The sequence below is a fragment of the Neolamprologus multifasciatus genome, chromosome 3 (assembly GCF_963576455.1).
Source record: "Neolamprologus multifasciatus chromosome 3, fNeoMul1.2, whole genome shotgun sequence".
Classification (NCBI taxonomy): Eukaryota; Metazoa; Chordata; class Actinopteri; order Cichliformes; family Cichlidae; genus Neolamprologus; species Neolamprologus multifasciatus.
The window spans coordinates 25,921,635-25,946,295 of record NC_140441.1 but is presented as its reverse complement, the minus strand read 5'-3'; the positions used below and the strand labels follow the sequence as shown (position 1 = coordinate 25,946,295).

The 24,661-nt window shown below is 41.6% G+C and overlaps 1 protein-coding gene and 1 long non-coding RNA gene across 2 annotated transcripts in view; both read right to left on the bottom strand.

Annotated features, from left to right (window-relative positions):
• LOC146522274 (basement membrane-specific heparan sulfate proteoglycan core protein-like) overlaps positions 1-24,661 on the bottom strand; it is a 276,185-nt gene that overhangs the window by 157,116 nt on the left and 94,408 nt on the right. The window contains exon 7 of the mRNA XM_085154129.1: positions 21,143-21,415. Coding sequence (XP_085010255.1) covers positions 21,143-21,415 — 273 coding nt within the window. The remainder of the gene's footprint in view (positions 1-21,142; positions 21,416-24,661) is intronic.
• On the bottom strand, positions 14,007-14,957 carry LOC146522279 (uncharacterized). Its single transcript, XR_014871816.1, has 2 exons — positions 14,658-14,957; positions 14,007-14,374 (listed from the first exon to the last, which is right to left on the bottom strand). It is a non-coding gene; the product is annotated as an uncharacterized LOC146522279 (long non-coding RNA).

The following is a 24,661-nucleotide window of genomic DNA, read 5'->3' as shown; positions in this document are numbered from 1 at the left end:
CAGTTTTTTTCAGTAGTCCACCATGTGTCATCATGACAACAGTTTTTGATCCGTTTTTACTGAATGTTATGCATGCTTACATGTAGCAGTGATAATTATTACTATTATTTCAGTACAGATAAATCATAAACATAAACATGTGCCATCCACACAGAGATAAAGTGAAACTTCCACTGTGCTTTTTGCAACTCGCTGTTGCTTGCTGCACGCTGCTCTATGCACTTTTTAACAGACCCCTTTTGGCTGAAACCACAAGCTGCATTTCCTGTTTTCTAGGTAGCCTGACTTGAAACCATGATGTTTTTCAGTAGATTCACAATAAGCCTGAGGCAGAATAGATCATAATCTACAGTTTGACACACATGCAGGCATTGGAGCCTGCTCAGAAGAACAAAAAACATTATGCTGCATCTCTATGTTTCCAGTTTGATTTTTTAATGCTTGATATTGCTTCTCAAAACTGTATTTTTAGTAGAAAATACAGTGGAAATACTGGATTTACTGTATTTTTGTTTCATTGTTTAATTTTTTTTTTTTTTTGCATTAATCAAAAAGTCTACTGTATTCTTTATTTCTCCAAGTAACACAAACAGAGGTCAAAAACAGTCTGCTCTGGTGTCCAAAGGCTCCAAAGTTCTTCATGTCAAAAACGAAGGTTGTTGATTTTGAGTAGAAATGTCTAAAACTGATATCATAAAATTGGACATCTGCCGATACTGATATGAATCCGATATAGTGTATTTTATAATCAATAAAAGTCAAGTTTTAAAAAAGAAAACACTAAAGCTATTCTTTTATACCTGTATGCAAAAAATACTCTACACCAAAAATATTCCACAGTTGAGCAATACGGATCTTTTTATTTAAACTATTAGCAGAACTTTAAATGTAAGTATTTAAAGTAATATTCAAAAAGTAATTTAAAATGCAATTTTATGCAGATTCCAAAAACTCCAAACTTCGAAAAAAATGTATAATATCAGCACAAAATAATGTTTGCATTCAACAACTTAAAAAACTAACAAACAAAAAACAAGAACTTGTAGAATGGACGCTTTTATACTTACAGCTGAACATAAATAGACATCCAGTGGTAAGTATGAAAAAAGTAATTTTCATAGTGTTTTTGAACCACAAAAAAATTGTTTAGCATGCAACACTGCGTTTCGCAAAGTAAAACTTGAGTCTATCCATTGTACAGTCAGACTTGACAATGCAGAGTCAGGCAATGAAAACGAACAGATGTCGGAGCTCCATATATCAGTTGGTAAGCTTAACATAGGAATGCTTTACAAACATTCAGAGATGAACTTAAACACTTACTTTACTTCTCTGGGATAGCTTGCTCAGAGATTAAGCACATAGCGAGGCTCCACATGCTTTCAGTGTGAAGTAACTCCAGACCCTCGACAGGTCTCGCACACAACAGCCGCTCTATCACATGACACATACTTCTCCGATGTGCTAAGGTCTAAAGTCATGAGCTGGGTTACACCATGTAGTTTTGTGAGGCACTTTTATGATAGTTAATGGAGGGGATTACATTTTTATTTCTCCCTGATATCTGATCCAGTATTTTAGGTCAGGATCAGGCCAATACCGATACTGTTCATCGGATCGGTCCATCCCTAATTTTGACCATACACTATGTACTTCACACATCATTGCAGTGCTGCAAATATAATGCTGCAAAGTAGAAATGGCAGAAAGGAAGGTGACAAAACACTCTTCATCTGAGTTTGTTGCTGCTGATGTGACCAAAAAGTGTGAACACTGACACATTATGGCAGTGCTGTCATGAAATGTAAGAGGACCACATGAAGACTGCAAAAAAAAGAACAAAAGCAGCACAAGTCACAGAAAAACATGAAACACATTCATCCATTTCTGACGAATGTCTTCAGTTTAGGGTCACAAAAGGACAGTGGACACTGGGAGGAAGCTGGAGTTCTTGGAGGAAACCCACACAGATGCAAACTCCACACAGAAAATTATATCATTAATATAAAAGTGGTATCATTTTAACACATGCTTTGACTGACTTAAAGTAAAATACTAGAACTTACGTTAAACAATGACTTGATGGTTTCCATGCTGTTTATTTTTATTTAAACATTTACAAAACAACAAAAACAATAATCTAGCAGTAACTTTCAGCAGTAATGTGATATCACAGTACTCACTAGAAATTCAGAATGGTATTAGTATGAACGCAACAAGAGCAGACGTCCCAATGACTCACTTCGACACCAAACGGCACAAATCGGTATTACATGAAAGTACTGGCTGGACCTCCCTGAGAAAACTGGGAAAACTCTGCTACACAGTAAAAAGGCTACTTCCTATTATGTGGATAGCTTTAGTTCATTTTGGAGGTTTGAAAGCATGTTTTAAATGACAATGAGTGTCTTTAAATAAAAGCTCTCTTTCAGTGGATTCATGCACAACACTGAACAGCTGTAACATGTACTCTCAGTCTGACACACAATAACAACGCACTTTATTTATATCACACTTTTATTAACAAAGTTACAAAGTGATTCGAAGAAAGAAAATTGTAATATATTAAAAATCAAAGAACTATTTAAAAGCATAAAAACTGATCTACAGTTAAAATTATTTATTAATGGGAGAGACACAAGCAAAACACACTGAACAATTCTTTCTGAAGGAAATATAAACTCAGGCTATCAGGATCATTGCTTTAAACAAGTTTTTAAGAGACTTTAAACAGAAAAAGAGAAAAACAACTTAAGAGCTGCTGTTAAGATTTGAGAGCTGTGGTTGAATTTGGATTGACATTATTGTAGTCAGTGCTCTCCTCTGGGTCACCACGTCGCACTGTTGAGGTGATTAAATGAAAGCATTTCAAAACAAATTCCTTGTATTTTGTCCACAAATGCATTTATTATCAGTGAGAATAATTACCAATGTATATTTTGCATTTCAAATCTCACATTTTGTGCACTCACTTGTCTTGTTAATGACTTTGAGCTGAATCACAGATGTGACATTGGTGTAATCACCTTCTGCTGGACCTGAAAAAAATATCTTATTGACTTTAACGTTAAACTCAGTTATTGTATAATCATCCAGCTTCCACAAGCTCTATATTAATGAAAGTGTAAACTTTACCATTTTCAGTGTTTTCCCATCTTCTGACTGTCTCATAGACACAACGATCACCTGCAGGTCAGAGAAAATCAGTTACCTTATGTCTGTTATATTAATTTAAACACAAATATTCTTGCAAATAACATTTATATTAAAAGCTGCAGCAGATTTAATAAGTAGAGTCTTGTTGCAGATAGCATCAGAATATTTGAAACTACATGAAAAACTAACCATGAAGAAGAGAGGAGTACACATGCTGCTGGTTTTCATCCTGACCGAGTGTCTGCTCATTAGCAGCACCTTTATTAAAAATGCCACATGATACATTTGGTTTTATATAGACTTTATGATGCCTTTGTGTTTTTGAATGATAAAGAGTAAGTACTATGTAAAGGAAAAGGTCTCACTGTTGGTAGTTGTGCAGCGATACAACAAGAGCAGGAGAATAATAACGAGAGAGACTCCACAAATCAGTCCAACAATCAACCACCCAGGAGATAAAGAGCTGTCACCTCCTGACACAATTACTGTAACAACAAAAAGCCATTAATTATTAATAAGCTTTAATTATAGTTGTATAGTTCATGAAATAGTATATTTTATGAACTATTTATTTAAAAAGTTCTCATAAAAAATCAGGTGAGTTCAAGCCTTAAAAAAGATAATCTAATTTTACAGAAAAACATCTTCTTTCTTTGGTTTTGATCCTGCTCACCTTTAACTGACATCCAGCTCTGTGCTGACTCTCTTTGTGAGTACAGACACTTGTAGAAACCTTCATCAGACTTTGACATTGCAGAGATCTTCAGTTCTCCTCGGGTATCATTTTGAATAAGTTTGTCATTGTGATAGAAAAACACATTGGAAAGTATTTTTTGTGTTCTCAAACTGCAGCTCAGACTTACGGAAGCTCCCTCGGTCACAGGATGAACAGGACTCACCAGGATAGGACCATTACCATCATCTGTGACACAATTACACACAATTGTTTCAGTCATATCAGCTATACTCTAGTACACAGGTGTCGAACTCCAGGCCTCGGGGCTGGTTTCCTGCAGGTTTTAGATGTGTCATTGACCCAACACAGCTGATTTAAATGGCTAAATTGCCTCCTCAACATGTCTTCTCCAGAGGCCCGGTAATGAACTAATAATTTAATAGTTTAATAGTTTAATAGTTTAATTATTTATATAGCACATTTAATTACAACAAGAGTGTTGACCAAAGTGCAGTACAAGAATACAACATACATAATAAAATAACTGTACAAGAATACAACATACCTAATAAAACAACTTAGAGTATTAAAAGCAAACACCAAATATGAATGAACAAATAACTCTCATGCTGTATTAAAAGCCAGTAAATAAAAATGCGTTTTAAGATAAGATTTAAAAAGATTGACAGTGGGAGCCTGTCTGATGTGTAGGGGTAAATTATTCCACAGCTTAGGCGCTACGACTGCAAATGCTCGATCACCTCTATGAACCAGCCTCGACCTTGGTAAAGCTAAAAGCAAAAGATCACTTGATCTAAGAGATCTAAGGGGGGTATAAGTCTGCAGGAGTTCAGATAAATACCCGGGAGCCTGTCCATTCAGGGCTTTGTAAGTCAACAATAAAATTTTAAAATTAATTCTGAAGCGGACAGGGAGCCAATGAAGGGAGGCAAGTAGCGGGGAAATGTGTTCACATCTTTTAGTACGTGTCAGAAGACGAGCTGCAGCATTCTGGACCAACTGCAGCCTTGCCAGGCAGGTCTGGCTAACTCCAGCATATAAGGAGTTACAGTAGTCCAGCTGGGATATAATGAAAGCATGAATCGCTCGTTCAAAGTTTTTAAAAGATAAAAATGATCTCACCTTAGATAAAAGCCTCAGTTTGAAGAAAGACCGCTGTACGACTGAGCTAATTTGTTTTTCAAAGGTGAAATTGCTGTCAAATATAACCCCCAAATTTTTGGCATGTGATTTGACAAAAGGCTCAAGACTGTGCAGGTTAAAATTAGAAGTGTTGGGATTGCCGCTTGGTCCAAAAATTATCACTTCGGTTTTGTTCTCATTGAAGTTAAGGAAATTAGAGGCCATCCAGGATTTAACTTCATCGAGACACTGAAGTAAGGGATCTAGTGAGGCAGAACTATTTCCCTTCAGTTGAAGATAGATCTGAGTATCATCGGCATATGAATAAAAACAAATGTTATATTTTCTAAAAATTAGACCTAAAGGCAGCATATAAATGGAGAACAATATTGGCCCCAGTATAGATCCCTGGGGAACACCACAAGTAAGGGGAGCTGAGGAAGAGATAAAATCGCCAAAGCTCACAGAGAAGGTCCTGTCAGACAGGTATGACCTGAACCACTCTAATGGGGTGCCCTTTACGCCACAATTTGATTCAGGTGTGTTGACCCAGGGTGATATCTAAAACCTGCAGGAGTTTTGTTATACCCCATGTGACTACCTTAGCATTGTGTTCAAATGAGACAACGAGTTGCCATTTCCCAATGGCTCTTTGGTATTGACAACTGGGTATGTTCCTTCCATCCATCCATCCATCCATCCATCTTGTTTCACTTATCAGGGGCTGAGTAGCAGGAGCAGCAGGGCAAGAAGAGAAGCTCAGACCTCCCTCTCCCCAGCCACCTCCTTCAGCTTGTCCGGGGGAACACCATCGAATGGCCCACGGCTGCACCCCCCAAAGGACACCCCAAAGGGATGGTCGAATGCCTTCTCCAGGTTCACAAAACACATGTAGACTGGTTGGGCAAACTCACATTAACCCTCAAGTATCCTTGAGAGGATAAAGAGCTGGTCCAGTGTTCCACAACCAGGCCAAAAACTGTATTGTTCCTCCTGTATCCGAAGTTTGACTAACGGACAGACTCTCCTGCACCCTGATTTCCAGCACTCACTAGATTTTCCCAGAGAGGCTGAGGAGTGTGATCACCCAATAGTTGGAACACACGCTCCAGTCCCCTTTCTTAAGGGGACTGGAGCGTGATACTGCCCCTGATGTCCACGCAACATTGTAGAGACGTATCGATACTTATCAGCTGCCTCCGAATTCCGACAAGCTAACCAAGCCCGATAGGACTCCTTCCTTAGCTTGGTGGCTCCCTTCACCTCGGGTGTCCACCATTTGGTTCGGGGGTTACCCCCATGACATGCACCAACCACCTTGCGGCCGCAGCTCAGTGCAGTGGCCTCGGCAATGGAGATGCTGAACATGGTCCATTCGGACTCCCCGGTCTTTCTCAGAATGCTGCTGAAGCTCTGCCAGAGGTGTGCGTTGAAGATCTCACAGAGCAGGGCCTCTGCTAGGCATTCCAAGCCTCACACCCTCACTATAAGTTTAGGTGCGCCAGGTTTGTTCAGCATCCGCCCCGGTAACCCTATCTCGGGCAGGGTGAACTGTTCCCTCGATGGTCTTCTCATAGGGGTCTTCTGAATCGCTTTTTGTCTCATCCCTTACCCAAGACCAATTTATTATGGCAGAAAACATAGCCCCTGGGATCCCTGGGACACACAAACCCCTCCACTACGGTAAGGTAGCAATTCATGGAGGAGTGGGTATGTTCCGCTTCTATGTAAATGTCATGGCTCAGTATAGTCTATCCCTAATCATTCCAAAATGCAGAAATGTCAGTCCTACATCTAGGTGCACCACTTGACTATCAATTTTTATCACTTTGTCAGAGACTGTGTGTAGAGTATCATCAGGAGACTGCTCCAGTGGAAAATTCTTAAATGGAGCAAGGCACCGGAACCGGTAGGATCTCTTGGAAAGAGTCCCCCAGTTTCTCTTCCTCGGAGTCAACATCAGATGCCCTCATGTCGCCAGCACAGCACAAACTCTATATGAACAAGGACACAGAATATCTGTCCCATTTTCATCAGGTAGTTGTCCTTGGTGCCCACCTGCTTTGGCATTTTTGGTGGCTCCCTGTGAGTCGGGAGCAGTGCCTGTAGCTGCTAGGATATGAGGAAAAGAGATCATTCAAGAAAGGGTTAGAGGCCTGTGATGGCTTCTCCCCAGTAAGGGGTGCCGGGCTAGAGCAAAGGAGCCCCCTCCTATTTTGAGCTGGGACCCACCATGCTGTCTTCCCTGGGAGCCCTTCTACAAACCGCTCAAGAACCACCAACTCCAGCAGCCATATATCCTTCTTTGATAGCCCAGGCTATAGCCATTTTGTTGGATCTGAAGTACCAATTCTCCACCTCAAACCTGCTCCTGGGGAACCACCAGGGATCTTTCTGGGAGAGGCCCAGGCAGTCCAGAATTGCATCGTAAATGTCAGCAAAGCAGCCTCCCATTGCTGGTTGCAGCAGACATTACTGTAATTGCTCACAGTGCACAGCCTCCTGCTCTCCATGCATGGCAGCAAGCTTATTTTTGTTCCTACAGCAATTCACACTCAACACTTTTCAGCCATCAGGTCTCTGGCTCAGGTCTCTACCCTCTTCTCTGGTCTTAGCCGATTACTAAAAATGGAAGGCATTAGAATATTAATCGCATCTGCCCTGCCAGCCTGCCTGGCACTGCCCCCAAACTCACTGCCCAACGGTTCCCAGTTGGCTGGTCATTACGATGTTAGTTACCTTCTGTGTCCAGTCTGCCCCAGTCTAATTTCGGTTTCATCTTATGGGTGAAGTCTGTTTTGTTTGGTATTTCAGATTCTGTCTGTGTTAAGTCTGTGTGTCGTTGTCTGGGTCTCAGTGTCAGAGGTCAACAGGTATTTGTGTTTTTAAAACATTTCTGCAGTTCAACTGATTAGTGTGTGTTAGCTGGCTTCATAGATAGATAATGCTGGGTATCATCTGTATGACACTGAAAATGTACATGCATTTAATGATACTACCTAAGGGAAGCATGTACAATATAAACAGAATTGGTCCTAGCACAGAACCCTGTGGAACTCCATAATGAACCTTACTGTGTGTCAGACTCCCGATTCATGTGAGCAAATTAGAGTCTATTAGCAAGATTCAAACCACTGCAGCCCAGTAACTTTGATACCTACAGCATGATCTAATACAATATTATGGTCAACAGTATCAAACACTTCACTGAGGTCTAGCAGAAGCACAGAGATGAGTCCACTGTCAGAGGCCATGAGGAGATTATTTGTAACCTTGATTAAAACTGTTTCTGTACTGCGGTGAGCTCTGAAACCTGACTCAAATTCAAATAAACCATTCCTCTATAGATGAACAGTTAGCCGTATTACACCTACTCTTTCAGTAAATTTTTGAGATAAAAGAAAGGTTATCATATGATTAGGTAACACAGGTGGGCCAAGTGACAGCTTTTTAAGTAATGGTTTAATTACTGCCAGTTTGAATGCCTACTGTACACAGTCCATTAGAACACATTTCATATTTAAGATTGAAGCATTGGGTAATGTTCGGACTTCTTTGAGCAATCTTGGAGGAATAGGGTGTAACAGACACACTTTGATGGTTGGAGCACATAATTACTAAAATTAACTCTGAAAGTTCAACTGAGGAGTTTCAGGAAACACTGTTAAATGTTCAGTTTCTATGCTGTATGTCAGAACAAGATCCAGAGTGTGCTTAAAGTGATGGGTGAGCTCTTTTACATTTTAAAAGAAGCAAATTGATTCGAATAATAAATAAAATGCTGTGTTAAGGCTGACATTTTCAGCATCTACATTGATGTTAAAATCACCCACAATAATTATTTTATCTGAACTGACCACTAGGGGTGGGCGATATAAACGATATACAATAGAAATGATATAAATTTGGCCAACGATAGAGATTTTGACTATATCACTCTATCGCGATAGCGCATGTTGATGATGTCATCAAGCTGTGCCTGTTTTGGTCGAAAGCCTCGCAGCGGCTAAAACCATTATCATCTGCAAATTATGGCGGGCGACAGTCATAGCAAAGAGATAAAGCACTTTTGAAATATGGGGAAAGCCAAAAACTGCGCTTCCTCCACTTCCGTAACATTGATTCATTAATGTTGAATTCTTTCGCAGCTGCTCTATTCCCATGTTGTTGCAGTGTATTAATAACTAACCTCGTATTGTCGATGAATAATCTCAGTGGTTCTCCTGACTAAAGTTTGGCCCGTGTATAGCAATTGCGATTGCATTTGTCCCCAACCACCAGAATCCCTCATGTTAACTTTTATCGAGTGGAAAAAAAGTTGACGTTCATCCTCCAGCTTCACTGTGCTAATGTTATGCTAACATAGCTGTGTCGCTAGAAATCACGTAGCACAACATTATATACCAGGTAGTCCAACTTCAGTAACCCTGCAAACACCACTGCTGTTTAGTTTGCTGTCTTCATTTATGTTGGAAGTGGTAGCAGAGCTGTACGTCTTAATTAGTTTCAAAAATCTCTCAGTCAGAACATGGTATGAAATGTTTAGGTGGAAACTAGCGAGCTAACTTCCTGTTAACTTCTAACTCTGTTAAATTTAATAAATTCTGTTTTCATGGATGCATGGATGTTAAACTTAATTGTTACACCCGATAAAGCAGCAACGCTGATGATTTTATTAAAGATGAAATAATTTAGACCGTTTTTAACTCTTAGTGTTCATTTGACTTTGGGACCTGAAGGGGACGGAGTTTTGGACCCAGATTACTCCGCGAAGCTCCTCACTACGGCAGCCGTAATGCTCTGACAATCCATCAAGCAGTGCGGCTTACCAAAGTTGTACTAAAACATTTTTTAACAGATTTTTTGTTGACATAAGAAGAGAAAATGCTCTCAATTATGGAGACAGTCAAATGGTTCATTTATGTTTGATGTGTGGTTTACATTTGTGTGGCTGTTAATAAAGTTAGCGCGCTCTAGGGGGCGTATGCGTTCATCAAAATGGCTGAAGGCTGATGTGTGTTTATTCCTCCCTAAATATTGTTGGCGAAGTTTGCCATGCACGTCAGATTTTTCTGCGCATTTTCATACCCCTGCCAACAGGTTATGGGCCCAGGAAGCTAAGAAGTCTTCCGAAGGAGTCCATGTGGTTTTGCCACCGAGAGAAAACGCCGCGACGTACTGCGCACTCGGTGAGGATTAGCATACCATGCTAGCGCCATGAGCCGACGAGCCGCTGAGTCAAATAGCCATTGGGCTCGGCTAGTTTTTGATGGAGACGAAAAGAATTACGAACTATGGGAGACAAAATTTTTGGGCCACCTTCATTTGCAAGGTTTAAGAGACATTATTTTGGAGCAGCCTACCGACGCGGAGGAAGAAGAAGACAGAGCAAAGAATGCAGAGGCCTACGCGGAGCTGATCCAGTTTTTGGATGACAAAAGTTTGTCTCTTGTTATGCGAGAAGCAGCGGATGATGGACGGAAGGCGCTGGGGATTCTAAGAAACTATTATGCAGGTAAAGGAAAGCCTCGTATAATTAGCCTGTATACAGAACTCACTTCGCTCCAAAAGTCCAGCAGTGAAAGTGTGACTGAGTATGTGATACGAGCAGAGACAATAATCACAGCCCTGAGGAATGCTGGAGAAACATTGAGTGATGGGCTACTGGTATGGTTTTGAAGGGACTGCCAGAATCATTCAAACCGTTTGCTATCCATGTCACACAAAGTGAAGTCGAAGTGACTTTTGCTGAATTTAAAACTAAATTGCGAAGCTTTGAAGACACAGAGAAAATGCGCGCCGCAGCGTCAGATGACAACATCATGAAAGCATGTGCAAGACCGAGCAACAATCCCACGTTTGAAAAATCGAATGACCGTGGGGCCGGCAACGCAGACATAGTGTGTTTCAGATGCGGACTAAAGGGACACAAAGCCAGGACGTGTCAGCGCAAGCAGTGGTGTAGCGAGTGTAAAAGCACCACCCATCGGGACTCAACATGCAGACGGAAACGGCGGCAAGACAACGCACGGAAAGTTTCCGAGGAGTCGGGTAGCAAAGACTACGTATTCCGGGTGAGCAGCAAGGATGCAGCGTTCCAGTCAGAGCATGGCATCAACAAAAAGGGTCTGATGGTGGACACAGGGGCAACTTCGCATATTGTTACAGATATAACAAAGTTCAGGAGACTCAACGACAGTTTCCAGCCCAAGTCACACTACGTAGAGTTGGCTGACGGCACTAAGTGCACTGGAGTTGCAGAGCAAAGAGGGGAGGCAGAGTTTTGCTTGATGGACAGCAGGGGACAGTGCCACAAAACAACCTTGAAACAGGCACTGTACATCCCATCGTATCCACAAGACATCTTCTCTGTGAAAGCAGCTACCTCAAATGGAGCAACTATGATCTTCAAGCAAGGAAAAGACACCCTGTGACACAAAGACGGTACAAGGTTCCCAATATATGAGTACAACAGACTGTACTACCTGCAAACAGTAAACACTGAAGGTAAAGACCAGTGTAAGGGTTGCTTTGACATGCAAACATGGCATGAAATTCTTGGTCACTGTAATTATGATGACATTCAGAGATTACAAGGTGTTGTTGATGGTATGGCAATCAAAGGAAAAACAGATAAATCTGTCCTGCATTGTGAAGTGTGCACACAGGGAAAGTTTGTTCAAACTAGAAACAGGGACCCTGATGCACGAGCCAAAACCGCCTTAGAGTTGGTACACACAGATGTAGAGAGATGGATATAGATTTACACTATCATTCACTGATGACTATTCCAGTGCAGTGTTTGTGTATTTTCTGAAAAATAAGAGTGACACAGCAAAAGCGACACAGAAGTTTTTGACTGATACAGCCCCGTATGGGCAAGTTAAATGTATCAGGTCTGACAATGGAACAGAGTTTATGGGAAATGAGTATCAGGCACTCCTTAGCAAAAATGGAATCAGGCATGAGACCTCAGCACCATACTCACCACACCAAAATGGTACTGCAGAACGCAATTGGCGCACTCTTTTTGATATGGCCAGGTGTATGTTAATAGAGAAACAGTTACCTAAAGAGTTGTGGACTTACACAGTGCAAACAGCAGCTGTAGTGAGGAATTGATGTTTTAACAGACGCACAGAACAGACACCATATCTAATGCTGACAGGAAGAAGGCCAAACCTTTCCAGGATGCAGACATTTGGGTCAGTGTGTTGATGCAAAAGGCAGCACAAGAAAACATGCTTTTACATCAGATGGATGTTAAAGCTGCCTATCTTCACGCACCAATAGATTGTGTGGTATTCATGGAACAACCAAAGGGCTATGAGGTAAAATCTGACACAAATGAAAAACTGGTGTGCAAGCTGGAAAAGTCGCTATATGGGCTAAAACAATCAGGCCGAAATTGGAACAAGTTGTTGCATGAATATCTGAGTGAGAACAACTTTGTGCAGAATCCCGCTGACCATTGTGTTTACACAAAAATGACAGAAAATAAGAAGGTGATTCTGATTGTATGGGTAGATGACCTGATCATTGCTGCTAGTGATGAAAGTGAACTAACTGTTGTGAAGAAAATGCTTGCAGCAAAATTCAAAATGAAGGATTTGGGTAAACTGAGACATTTCATTGGTATAGATTTTGACCAGAGTGATAACTGTGTAAAAATGTCACAAAAACAATATGTGGAAAAAATACTTGAAAGATTCAACATGCAGGATTGTAAAGAAAGACAGACACCTTGTGAGCAAAAACTGAACTATGCTGATGATGCAGAAAGGATGAGTGATGTCAAAAGGTACAGAGAGGCAGTTGGTAGTCTGATCTATTTGGCTACATGCACAAGACCAGACTTGAGTTTTATAGTCAGTAAACTTTCACAGTATTTTACTGAGCCAACTGAAGACCAATGGACTACAGTAAAACATGTACTGAGATATTTGAAAGGGACAACCGAGAAAGAACTGTGTTACAGGAAATGTGACAACAAAGAACTGAGGTTGTGGTCATACAGTGATGCTGATTGGGCAGCTGATGTAACAGACAGACGGAGTACAACTGGTTATTGCATAAGCTTGTCTGTAGATGGTCCTTTAATCTCATGGAAAACCAAAAGACAACCTACTGTTGCATTATCTACCTGTGAAGCTGAGTACATGGCTTTAGCTGCAACCCTACAAGAGGTTTTATACCTAATGCAACTGTTACAAGGTATCGATGGACAAAAAGATGCACCGCCAAAAGTTCATGAAGATAATCAGGGTGCAATTGCGTTGGCGAAGAATCCTGTGACGAGACAGAGATGTAAACATGTTGACATAAAGTACCACTTTGTGAGGTCAACTGTGAGTGCAGGAAAAATAACTCTGGATTATTGTTCAACAGAAGAGATGGTAGCAGATGTAATGACAAAACCTGCAACAAAAGTTAAGTTGTTCAAGTTTGAGAAGTTTATGTTTGGGCATTAACATGGTATACAGACATGTATACAGTACTGAGGAAGAAACCCTTTGTTTGTTTGTTTTTTGTTTACTTAAGAACATCATAATATGAGAGCAAGTGGGGGTGTTGACATAAGAAGAGAAAATGCTCTCAATTATGGAGACAGTCAAATGGTTCATTTATGTTTGATGTGTGGTTTACATTTGTGTGGCTGTTAATAAAGTTAGCGCGTTCTAGGGGGCGTATGCGTTCATCAAAATGGCCGAAGGCTGATGTGTGTTTATTCCTCCCTAAATATTGTTGGCGAAGTTTGCCATGCACGTCAGATATTCCTGCGCATTTTCATACCTCTGCCAACATTTTTGCACGCCCAAATTGGTTTGAGGTCAGTAAGTTCAACCAGAATTCATACATAAGGCACACTCTTGATTTTTGAGAAAATTAAAGGATTTTAAGTGTGCCTTATAGTGTGGAAAATACGTTATACAGAAGAAAAGAATATATCGTGATATATATTGTTACCGCACATGCTTTAAATTATATTGCGATATGAATTTTAGGCCATATCGCCCAGCCCTACTGACCACTAAGTCAGATAAAAAGTTTGAGAAGTCACATATAAACTCTGAGTAACATTTTTAGTTTTCCAGTTAGATTTAGTTAAATGTAAAAAAAAAATGTATAATAACATACTCTGTACAGTGATGTTGACTGCACTGCTGAACTCTCCTGATCCAGACTCACACCAGTACACTGCAGTATCTGACTCTGATGTGTTGATGTTACATGTGGATCCAGTCATTCTCCTACAGTCAGAGTACAGTCGGCCGTCCTCAGAGAACTTCCTCACTCTCCACTCAGTGAAGTTTCCCTCACAGGTCAGTGAGACAGAGTCAGAGGTGAAGTGTTGCACTCTGTCAGGACTCACTGTGAGAGACGCTGCTGAATGAACATCTGGAAACAACATGCAGTGAAGAGACAAAGCTCAGGGTGGTGACAATTAAATTATGACAATATAAATATTTTTATGCTTTAATGATTTTTCTTTCTTAAGATCAATGTTAATATTTCAACAATATGCACTGTTTGTTTTGATTAAACAGGTTTCCTTTACTGTGAAAGGTAAACTAAAATGGAATAACAAATAAGCCTTAGGTATATTTTAAATTTTAAAAAATGGTTGGCTTTGGTTTGGCTGCTATTGCCGATAGAGAGTAATAGAGAGAATCAGACTGACCTGCAGACCAGACAAACTTTGGTTGACTGTGATCAGTGTGATACTCTGGGTCTCCTCTTCCAGCTCTGCACACATATCCTGCTGTGTGTGTCTGTCCATGAATGATGTAGGAGTCCTGTGCAGTCCCACTGCCATCAGGTAGCAGCTCATAACTGGAGGATTTCTGTGATCGAGCAGGAACAGCTTTATACCAGTAGAAGCTCCATCCTGCAGACGGATGTTCAACCTCACAGTTCAGAGTTACTGAGGCTCCAGGACTCAGCCATGATGGAGACACAGTGAGGACAGGACGGGGTTGATCTGTTCAACAAAGATTTTCTCTCAATGTTTCGTCTCTTAACTCTGAATTCAATGTCACTAAAATGTTGACTCACAAATATTTATGATGAACTTTCAGAGTGAGACTATCTAAACATGTCAAATATCTCAACATGTACTAATAAAAACACGTTTTTACAAACTGTTTCTATTTCCAGGTTAAATGAACTATGACTCTACTTACTGTCAGAAACTGTCAGTGTGACTGAATCACTCCACTCTGTTGTTTTATGCTGTGAACTTTTCATTCTGCCCTTACAGCGATAGTTTCCACTGTTGTATGATGAAGCAGATCTAATCCTGTATTCATTTTGATTTGGAGCTTTTATCATGCTGTTTGTTTCCCACTCATAATCCCACTCAGTGTCTCCTCCATGGATCTCACATCTGACAGTGATCGTCTCTCCTCTGTATATCTCAGACCAGTTTGGATACAGAGTCACAACAGGCCTGTTTGAGACTGTTAATGTTCAAGAAAGTACAATAAAAACACATGAATGTCAAAAATGTTAATGCCTTTTGTTCTTCATCTTCCTCCTTAATCAGGAATTTATCTGATTTTATGTTAAACTCACCAGTTTTGTCAATCCTGACTGACTGGCTGTCCTCTGTGTAGTAAACTGGGTTTCCTCTTCCTCCTCTGCACCTGTAGAGTCCTTCCTGTGAGACGCTGATTTGTCCATTTGAGTGGAAAACTGCATCTTGTGTGGTCAGGGCTTCAGAGGATTTCTCATCTCTGTACCAGTAGTATTTCCATCCAGATGATGATGATGGGTTCACAGAGCAGGTCAGGGTCACACTGCCCCCTACTGGAACAGCTGTGTTATCAGCTCTCAGTTTGGCCTTTGGTTTATCTGCAGTTAAGTTTAGAAAAAGAACAAAAGTCAATGACTGAATCAAACCAGTTTCAATAACTTGGTGGAAATATGTAAATAATAAATATCACATAACTTTAATGGTGAAGCTGCAACAAACTGTACAACTATCACACAAATACAACACGAATCTTTCATATTTAATTTGCTGCATTTCTAAGTTACAAACACACATGAGGAACAATCAGTGGATTTAATGTTTCTTAGTGGATGTGGTGGAGCAGCTGAGACAGATTCAGCATTTGTTCTGCATTTCATCTTTCATGTATTAGAGCTGCACAGCAGAGAAGTTACTCTCATATGTTTTGTTCTCTTCACTGTGAATAAAAGGCTGCTGTTCAGGTTTTTGTTGTTGGAATAAAAACTAAACATTTTACTGACCAACATGAAAGACCGTTATAAAGCTGTAAGAAAAAAGAAGTGCTTTTTCCTTATTTAGATATTCTGGATGAAAGATCTTACACGATACAGTCAGTGTGATGATATCACTCCACTCTGAGAAGAAATAGTCCCTTCTGCCCCGGCAGCTGTATCCTCCACTGTCAGACTCAGTAACTGTGATGATTCTGTATTCATTGGATGTTGGAGGTGTGTTTAACTTGGCTGCTCTCCATTCATACGTCCACTGAGCTCCTTCACCTCCCTGAATCTCACATCTGACAGTGATTGTCTCACCGCTGTATATCTGAGTCGAGGGTGGCTGCAGGGTCACAGTGGGCTTAGTGGGAACTGTTCACAGTATAATATCCAATTAGAGACAAATAGAAACATAAAAATTCTGCTGTTTAAATGAGAGTAAAGTGAGTGAAAAACAGCTGATTCACAGACAGAAACTGTTTAGAAGATTGAACATCAACACATATTTAAACACAAAAAGTTATGATGCCATGAAAACATTAATTAACTTTAATTTATAACTGTGTAGCATTTATATCATTCATTTATATTATCATTATATCATTTTATTGATTTTCTATAAATTAATTATTTTTTCATGAGTTGGATTGTTTGCTTTGATTTCATAAAGACTTTGAGGTGAACAAGCAAAAAATGTTAAATAAAACGTGTTGGAAAGACTAAACAGAGTTAGTTCAGTCAACTCTGAGTTAAGTGTGTGTGAGCAGAGAAAGAAAGCCATCAGTGGAGCATGGATACCAAGATTCACCATGGCAACAGGTAAATGAAGAGCAGAGCGTCCAGTTTAGTCCAGAGTGTAAACAAAATAAAAACCAGTTTGTAAACAGTTGTAATAAATATCTCCACTGTCCCCGGTGTAAACATTTCTGACAGGTGACCAGCAGAGATGTTTCACTGAGTCACTGTTAGTCAGAGTTCAGCAACAGTAACTGTTTCACATGAAATCATTGCTAATGAACGAGGCATTAAAAGTTCACTGCTGGCTGTCTACACCTGCCTCTCATGCCTGCTCTGCCCGTGGTGTTCGCTACACCCAGAACTTTAACCACTTCAGAGAACACAGTTATTTAGAAATGATGGGGGTGCCTACTGGGGTCAGCGGGGGAGCTGGCCCCAGGGAGGGGTCACTTGCCCCTCCCTTCCTTCCCTCCCCATCTCCAGCTGCCTCCCTCTTCCCGCTCCACCACAATCACCCACACATGCAGGGACTTGGGGTAAAGGTGTGTCACCAGGGTGCAGGGGAGGCATCCCCCCCTCTGTCCCCTTCTGGCTTCTTGTGCCTCAATTTTATCTCACAACTTAGACATTCACATTACTCACACTCTCATAACACATACATATAGGATCTTGGGGGTGGGCACGCTACACGGACTCCAAAAGACCATCAGGGTGTACACCTCACCCCTGGCGTCGTTGCCCACCTCTCAATTTTAAATACACGTAGACACTGAGGGCTATCAGGAGGGGCTATGCGCTTACCTGCTGCTCTCTGGCAGGTAGCTCCATGCCCTCCTGGGTTTTAAATGCACCTTAGAACACACATGCATCAACACTACATATGAGTGAGCGGAGGGAGGTTTGGAGTCTTCTCTCACCCCCGTTCTCTGCGACCTGCTGGAGTGGGGGGCTGGGAGGAGGAGTTGGCTGTCCGACTGGGGTCTGGAGTGTGGTGCCTCCCTGCTGCTGCAGAGTCGGGGCGGTCTGCTTCTCCCCACCGCAGGGAAAAAAGGGTAACACCACCTGGGTCTGGGTGCAGTTTCCCCCTCCAGGGGCAAGGGTACCTAGACCCGGTTCTTAGAGTACGCTTGGGGAGTGTGATTGTGTGTACAGTGTCTCTCTATGTCTGTCTCCACGTTGGTTGAGTGTTGAGTAATTGCATATGAGAGCATGAGGGTGGGAATGGATGTTTGTATCTGTGTGTGCCTATATGTCTGCCAGGTTGGGTATCAGACGCCACCTCTCTGGGGACATCTCAGGCCCTCTAAGGTATGGAGGTCTATCTCCCCCCCACCACTTCCCCTGACAGTGGCAGACGCCCTCAGACATCGGTGCGTTGGTGGTTCTTTGTGTCCGGGGGTGGGCGCCCAGGTACACACTGGCTCACTCCTTGGTGGCTGCTTATCGGGGCCTGGGGCTCGCTCGGGCCACTTCGGGGGTGGGGTGCCCTCGGCCTCTCGGCCTGGGGCTCGGTCACTCTGGCGCAGCTGGCTGCTGGCGGAGCTCACGGGCACGTCACTGCAACCCCCCCTGGCTTCTGCTCCACGGCTGCCGAGTGACCCCTCATCTGGGACTCTCCTCAGCTCCTTCTGGGATAGTGGCGCGGCTGCCCCTCTGTTGGTCTTCCTTGGTCTCTTGTGTTCTGGGGGCCTCTGGATGTCTGGAGTTTTGATCTCCTCCATACCTGCTTCATGCCCTGGAGGACGGGGCTGTGGTTTCCCACACCATCTAGCAGATCATTACATGAAGGAACCTTTTAAAAACAAGCGCGCTCATGCTCACAGGTGTACACACGGGTGCTCACACACACAAACTACACCCTTTTTGGCTCCTACCTCAAAGCACACTATGTGCTGTCGATCTTACGTGCTGTACAATAATGTTTAATATTTAGTATTTACTGTTATATTCCCATATATCATCGTGATGTTGTTTATTGTATTGCTCTCGTTTTCTTCTGCTTGTTTTCTTTTTTCTTTCTCAACAGGTGATCCAGGCGATTGATATATGTATTTTTTTTGTCTGCTTATTTAGTTGGTTTTTGTTTTTTTTCGCCCTTTATCCCCGTCCCTCTTCTCCACTGTTTCCCCCCTCTTCCTTTCTCCCTTTTCTTTTCCTCATTCAAGTCTGTCCCGTATCTAGCAAGTGAAAATAAAATAAATAAATAAATAAATAAATAAAAAAAAACAATAAAAGATTAATCAAATAGACCATTACGGCAAGGCTGGGATGGTCAATTTGGTAAAGTAAATCCGTTGGGCATCTTTCCTCGCCTTTAGACAATAATTCTGATGGCAAAAGAACCAAACGGGACAGGCAAAAAAAAAAAAGGAAGGAAATAAACGTATCTGAAATCATGCATTGTGTTATCCATGAAAATAAAACACCTCGACTAAAGAATTTGATTTAGTTGCTCCACTCAAACTGAGACGCCTGAACGGGGCTGAACAGTCTGTCTGCAGCCTGAGAAGGATCTGCAGAGCTGCTGAGAGGAGATGGTGGAAAACAGGACTAGAAGTCATTGTTAGGTTAAAAACATTCTGTCACTTTTTACAACAAAGCTACCAGGAAGTCAAGAGAAGAGTACGTCTCAGAACTGCTCACTGCTCACAGTACAAACAACTCCAGACTATAAATACAGATGAGGTACATCAGGCCTCTGATAAATGTGAGGAATTCACCTTTGTTTTCAACAAAATGTACCTCAAACTTTTGACTTTTAAAACCGCCAGAATTTTTATTGTCATTTTAAAGAATTCAGACTTGGACACAAATACATTACAGACGAATATTAAACCTCCCTCTTTTAGTGAAGTACTAGAAAAAGCTGCATTTATGCAAATAAAAGCTTTTGTGAAGGAAAATGACATTATTGATATGTTTGAGTTTGGTTATAGACTGAATCCCAGCACAGACCACCCTCACCAAGATAGTCAGTGACCTCAGACTGACTTATGATGATGTAGCACACACCAAATACACCATCTAGAAGGTGAACCGAGTGCACTGCATCTTCATTACTCCTGAAATGTAAGTGTATTTGCATGCTAGTACTATTTTCCGTCACATAGAGTCAAGTTTTCATCTGTACTTGTAAGGGTTTGCGATTTTATTTGTAGCACTCATGAGTAGCCACATGTTGTCATGCAATTTATTTTCTTTTCACTGTGAATTTTTACTGTTTAATATAAAGTTGTCTACCCAAATATGTGTTAGTGCCTTGAGTATAATTCTATGACTACAAAGCTGTTTATGTGAATGTTACTGACATGTGAATGTAGAAGAAGATATTAGGTAGAAGTAGTTATCTTCAGTCTGTTGCTAATGAAGTGTGTTTACTTTGCTTAATTTCAATATCAAGAACAGGTACATTTGTCCTCTATAATTTCACTAAGCTAAGAGAGTGGTTTGCTTTAAAGTTGAGTACTGCTATAAGATGCACTGTGGAGCTATAGAAGCTTTTAATTGCTTATGAAAGAGCGAGTGTGTCCTTTTATTATGTTTGCACTGAGAGACGTCATGAAGTACACGGAAAAAGGTGGAACACTGAGGTGTGAATGCATTTATGTTTCTGCTTATGATTTTTAAAGATGGAGAAATGTGAACTGTAAGAACACTGGGACTGAAAGAGAGTAATAAACATAAATATTGGTCATGTTTCTTGAAATTTGAATAAGAGATCCAATCTGGCAGGTGGACAGAGTGCTCCTGAACTTTAAATATATTTGCAGGAATTGTTTGTTATTGTGGATCCTCCCCTGTGGCCCTTAACAATGATGATAACGCTGCTGCCCTCATGTAACTTGAAGTGAATCACCTTGTGTAGATGAACTGGCTCCACTCTGAGCTTTGAAAGTGACTTTATGAATGAAGAAATTAAACTGAGTGTCAGTCACTGGTTACTGGTGCAGCAGGAGGGGAAGAGTCAGAGAGAAAATCAAGAGTTTGTTGAAGAAAACCTGCCATAGTTCAGTTCAGACTAAGAGTGTAAGTTAGTCTCTTTCTGGAACAGAAAACTCGGAGTTTCCCTCATTTAAAGGTTAACAAACTCACAGTTGCTAGCTAACGTTTTAGCATAGATCACATGTTATTATGTGATCTCAGTTTGGTAGAAATATAAACTATGTAAACTATAAACTTTATAAAATTTCAACTCACAAGTCTCCACAACTGTGACGTCACTGCTGTCCTCTGTGTAGTAAACTGGATCTCCTCTCCCTCCTCTGCAGTGGTACAGACCTCCTTGTGAGACACTAATAACTCTGTTTGCTTCATTTCCTCTCATGAGCTGAGCTTTAAAAGAGACTGAATCACGTCTGAACCAGTCAAACTTCCAGCCAGCAGAGCCCTCCACAGAGCAGCTCAGTGTCACACTGCCCCCTGCTGGTATGATTGAACTTTGTGCTGTCAGTGTGGCTCTGGGTTTACTTGCTGTTGATGTTACAGGAAAGACAAACATTAGATTATCAGTTGCTTCATGACAAACGTTGTTATATATTAAATACAGATTAAAGATTTATATTAAAGTAAAAGATCAATAATCATTTAAAAATATGCAATTTGTAGTTATTATTTTAAATTCAGTAAGCGCTTTATAGTAGTGATGGGTCGTTTGCGAACGAAATGGCTCTTAGAGCCGGTTCTTTGAAGTGAACAACGCGAGCCGGCTCCTTATTGGGAGCCGTGAGGTTTTGTTTTTTTTTCTTTCTCTCACCCTCTCTCTCACCCTTTTTCCGCTAAACTCCGCACGCGCGGCCTGTACTTTGCGCTGGGCAGAGGGGGGAGGGGTGTTTGTTACACTCGCAGTAGCACAGGAACAGAGCCAGAGAGAAAGAGAGCGAGGAACAACAAGGTCACATTAGAAAGGTATAGTAATCATCCACTATTTTCAGTTGCAGATGATAAAGGATTCAGAAATCATGCAGGCCCATATGACAGAGAATGTGCATCTTCTTTTTGTTTTAATATTTTAATTTATATTTAATTGTGTTGTGGTTTGCAGTGTTTTGTGTTGTTTCACGTTAAATTTGTTTAAAAGGAAAAAGCTGAAAATTTTAATAGTTAAAAGTTTAAAATGTAAATAGTTGTTTTTTGTATTGTATGATTTATTTATTACATTTTATGTGGAGTGAATAAATAAAGTATATTTATGGTGGCCCTTAGAGACAAAGCACGTACAAACTCCAAAACACGTAAAAACTCAGAAGCATGTACAAACTCCAAAACACGTACAAACTTCTAAGCATGTACAAACTCCAAAACGCGTAAAAACTCCAAAACGCGTAAAAAACCCTCAGACACACTTACAAACCCCGAAGCATGTACAAACTCCAAAACACGTAAAAACTCAGAAGCACGTACAAAAGACAACAGAAGTGCTCCAGGATGCTAGGCGCAGTGTTGAGCTTTTGTTACCTAGAGGCTACACAAGCCAGGAAGTTTTTTAATTATTTGAATAAATATGAGTGCTTGTCTATAAATACACAAACAATACACACATGCTTTCAATTGTGTAATTTAAGTGATCTGGGTAGCTCTGTTTTGGAAGTTCAGTTAACGCTAGAAATGTGTTTTGGAGTTTGTACGTGCCTTTTGGAGTTTGTATATGCTTTAGAGTTTGTACGTGCTTTGTCTCTAGGGGCCATATATAAACATATATAAATAAAACCACTTTTTTTAACATTAGAAATTCCTTTTGTGCATAATTTTATATTATTGTTAATAATAAATTAATTAAAGCAACAAAACAACCTCAAGAGCCGGTTCGGAGCCGAAAGAGCCGGCTCTTTTTAGTGAGCCGAGCCGAAAGAGCCGGATCTCTAAAAAGAGCCGGAAATCCCATCACTACTTTATAGGTCACAACCCTGGATAATGGGTTAAGAAGATGGATGGAGCTCAATAATAGATCTTAGGTTTCTCAGGTAGGTCGGTCCCTGATCTCAGTGTGATCATCACACTTGATGCAGGAGGAGCTACTGGCACTGGAAGAGTAACTGGGGGACCCTCCAAGCGTTAGCGGAACCCACAGGTTCCCCCGGAGTGCAGGCTCTTCCACCGGGTGGACAGTATTGCTGATCCAGTAAAATTCCAGACCTTCTTTGCCAATCGAGTGGGAGAGATACAGAAGGCCGGGCCTGTGACCGACTGGTGGTGGCTTCCTGGCCAGTTCAACGTGGCTGACCTGGTCACAAGAGGATGTTCCCCTGAGCAGCTTGGTGAGGACTCTTCATGGCAGACCGGTCCCATGTTCCTAACCAAGCCAGTAGAGGAATGGCCCATAAAGTTGGCTGCAGAGGTGGCCTCTGGGACTAGAGTAGTCGTCAGTCAACTCCAAAGAAATGCTTTTTCTGCCATCTTAACAAGGTCACAGGAAAGGGTGCAGACTACTCCAGATGGTTTTGATAGCGTCAAAGCCGTGGTCGGCAGCCGAGTAAGTCCAGAGCTTTTACCATTCAGCAACAAGGTTACGTCTTTTGAGACTAAGGGGTCTCCTTCTGTTGCTTCTAATGTCTGCAGGATCAAGGAGTACTGGGGTTCAGCCTTGATAAATCAAGTAGATCTTTCACGGTTCAATTCTCTAGCCAAGCTCTGTGGGGTCATAGCTTATGTCCACAGAGCTTTGCACTTTTGGTTATCTGGCAGGGGTCGAACTGCTGTAGGATTAAAGCGGGAGGCAGTGCCCACAACTCAGGAGTGGGTAGAGGCGTTTCAGGACTTATGCCTCGCTGCCCAAGAAGGTGTGACTTTCCCTACGACAACGCTCAACCGCCTGGTTGTGCGCAAGGATAAAACAACGGGGCTCTTGATGTGCTATGGCACATTCAATCTGTTGTGGAGGAGAGGTCCGGGGTCCCATTGATCCCCTACAAGTGTCGGTTAAGCTCTCTCCTTGCTGAGGACGCCCATCATGTCAACCATGAAGGTGTTTCTGCCACCCTTCTTCGGATGAGGAAGAGGGGCTGGGTAGTTCAAGGTTCCAGGATCGCACGGAAGGTGATTGATTCGAGCATACATTGCAGAAAGTGCAGGGCCAAGCTATGCACTCAGGTGATGAGTGATCATCCTCCTGTATGCACTGCGCCAGCAGCCCCTTTCGAGTACGCTACTTTGGACTTGTTTGGTCCATATTTTGTCAGAGACTCAGTAAGGCGACGAGTGAAGAAGAAAGTCTGGGGCGTGGTTTTTAGCTGTGTGGCCTCAAGAGCAGTTCATGCAGACATAGTTGAAGATCTGTCAACTGAGGGCTTTCTGAAGGCATACCAGCGGTTTACTGCCCTGAGGGGTCACCCCAAGAAACTCTGGTCTGACCAGGGGACCAATTTTGTGGGAGCTAAACCTGCACTGAAGGAGCTCTATGATTTCCTTGCGAGTATCGACAAAGAAGAGATCCAAAGAAAGGCAGCCGTAGTTGGGTCTGACTGGATGTGGGAGTTTAGTCCAGCGGACTCCCCACACCGGAATGGAGCAGCAGAGGCAGCTGTTCGCGTGTTGAAAACGGCGTTGAGTAACGTTGGTGAGAAGGGAAACTTGACTGCTTTGGAATTCCAAACCCTCCTCTATTTGGCGGCCAACCTCACCAATGAGAGGCCTATTGGTATGGAGGACCACAAGAGCCATGCGCATCGAAATAAAAAATCCTGTGCTTAATTAATGAATTGTAGAATAAAATCTGCATTT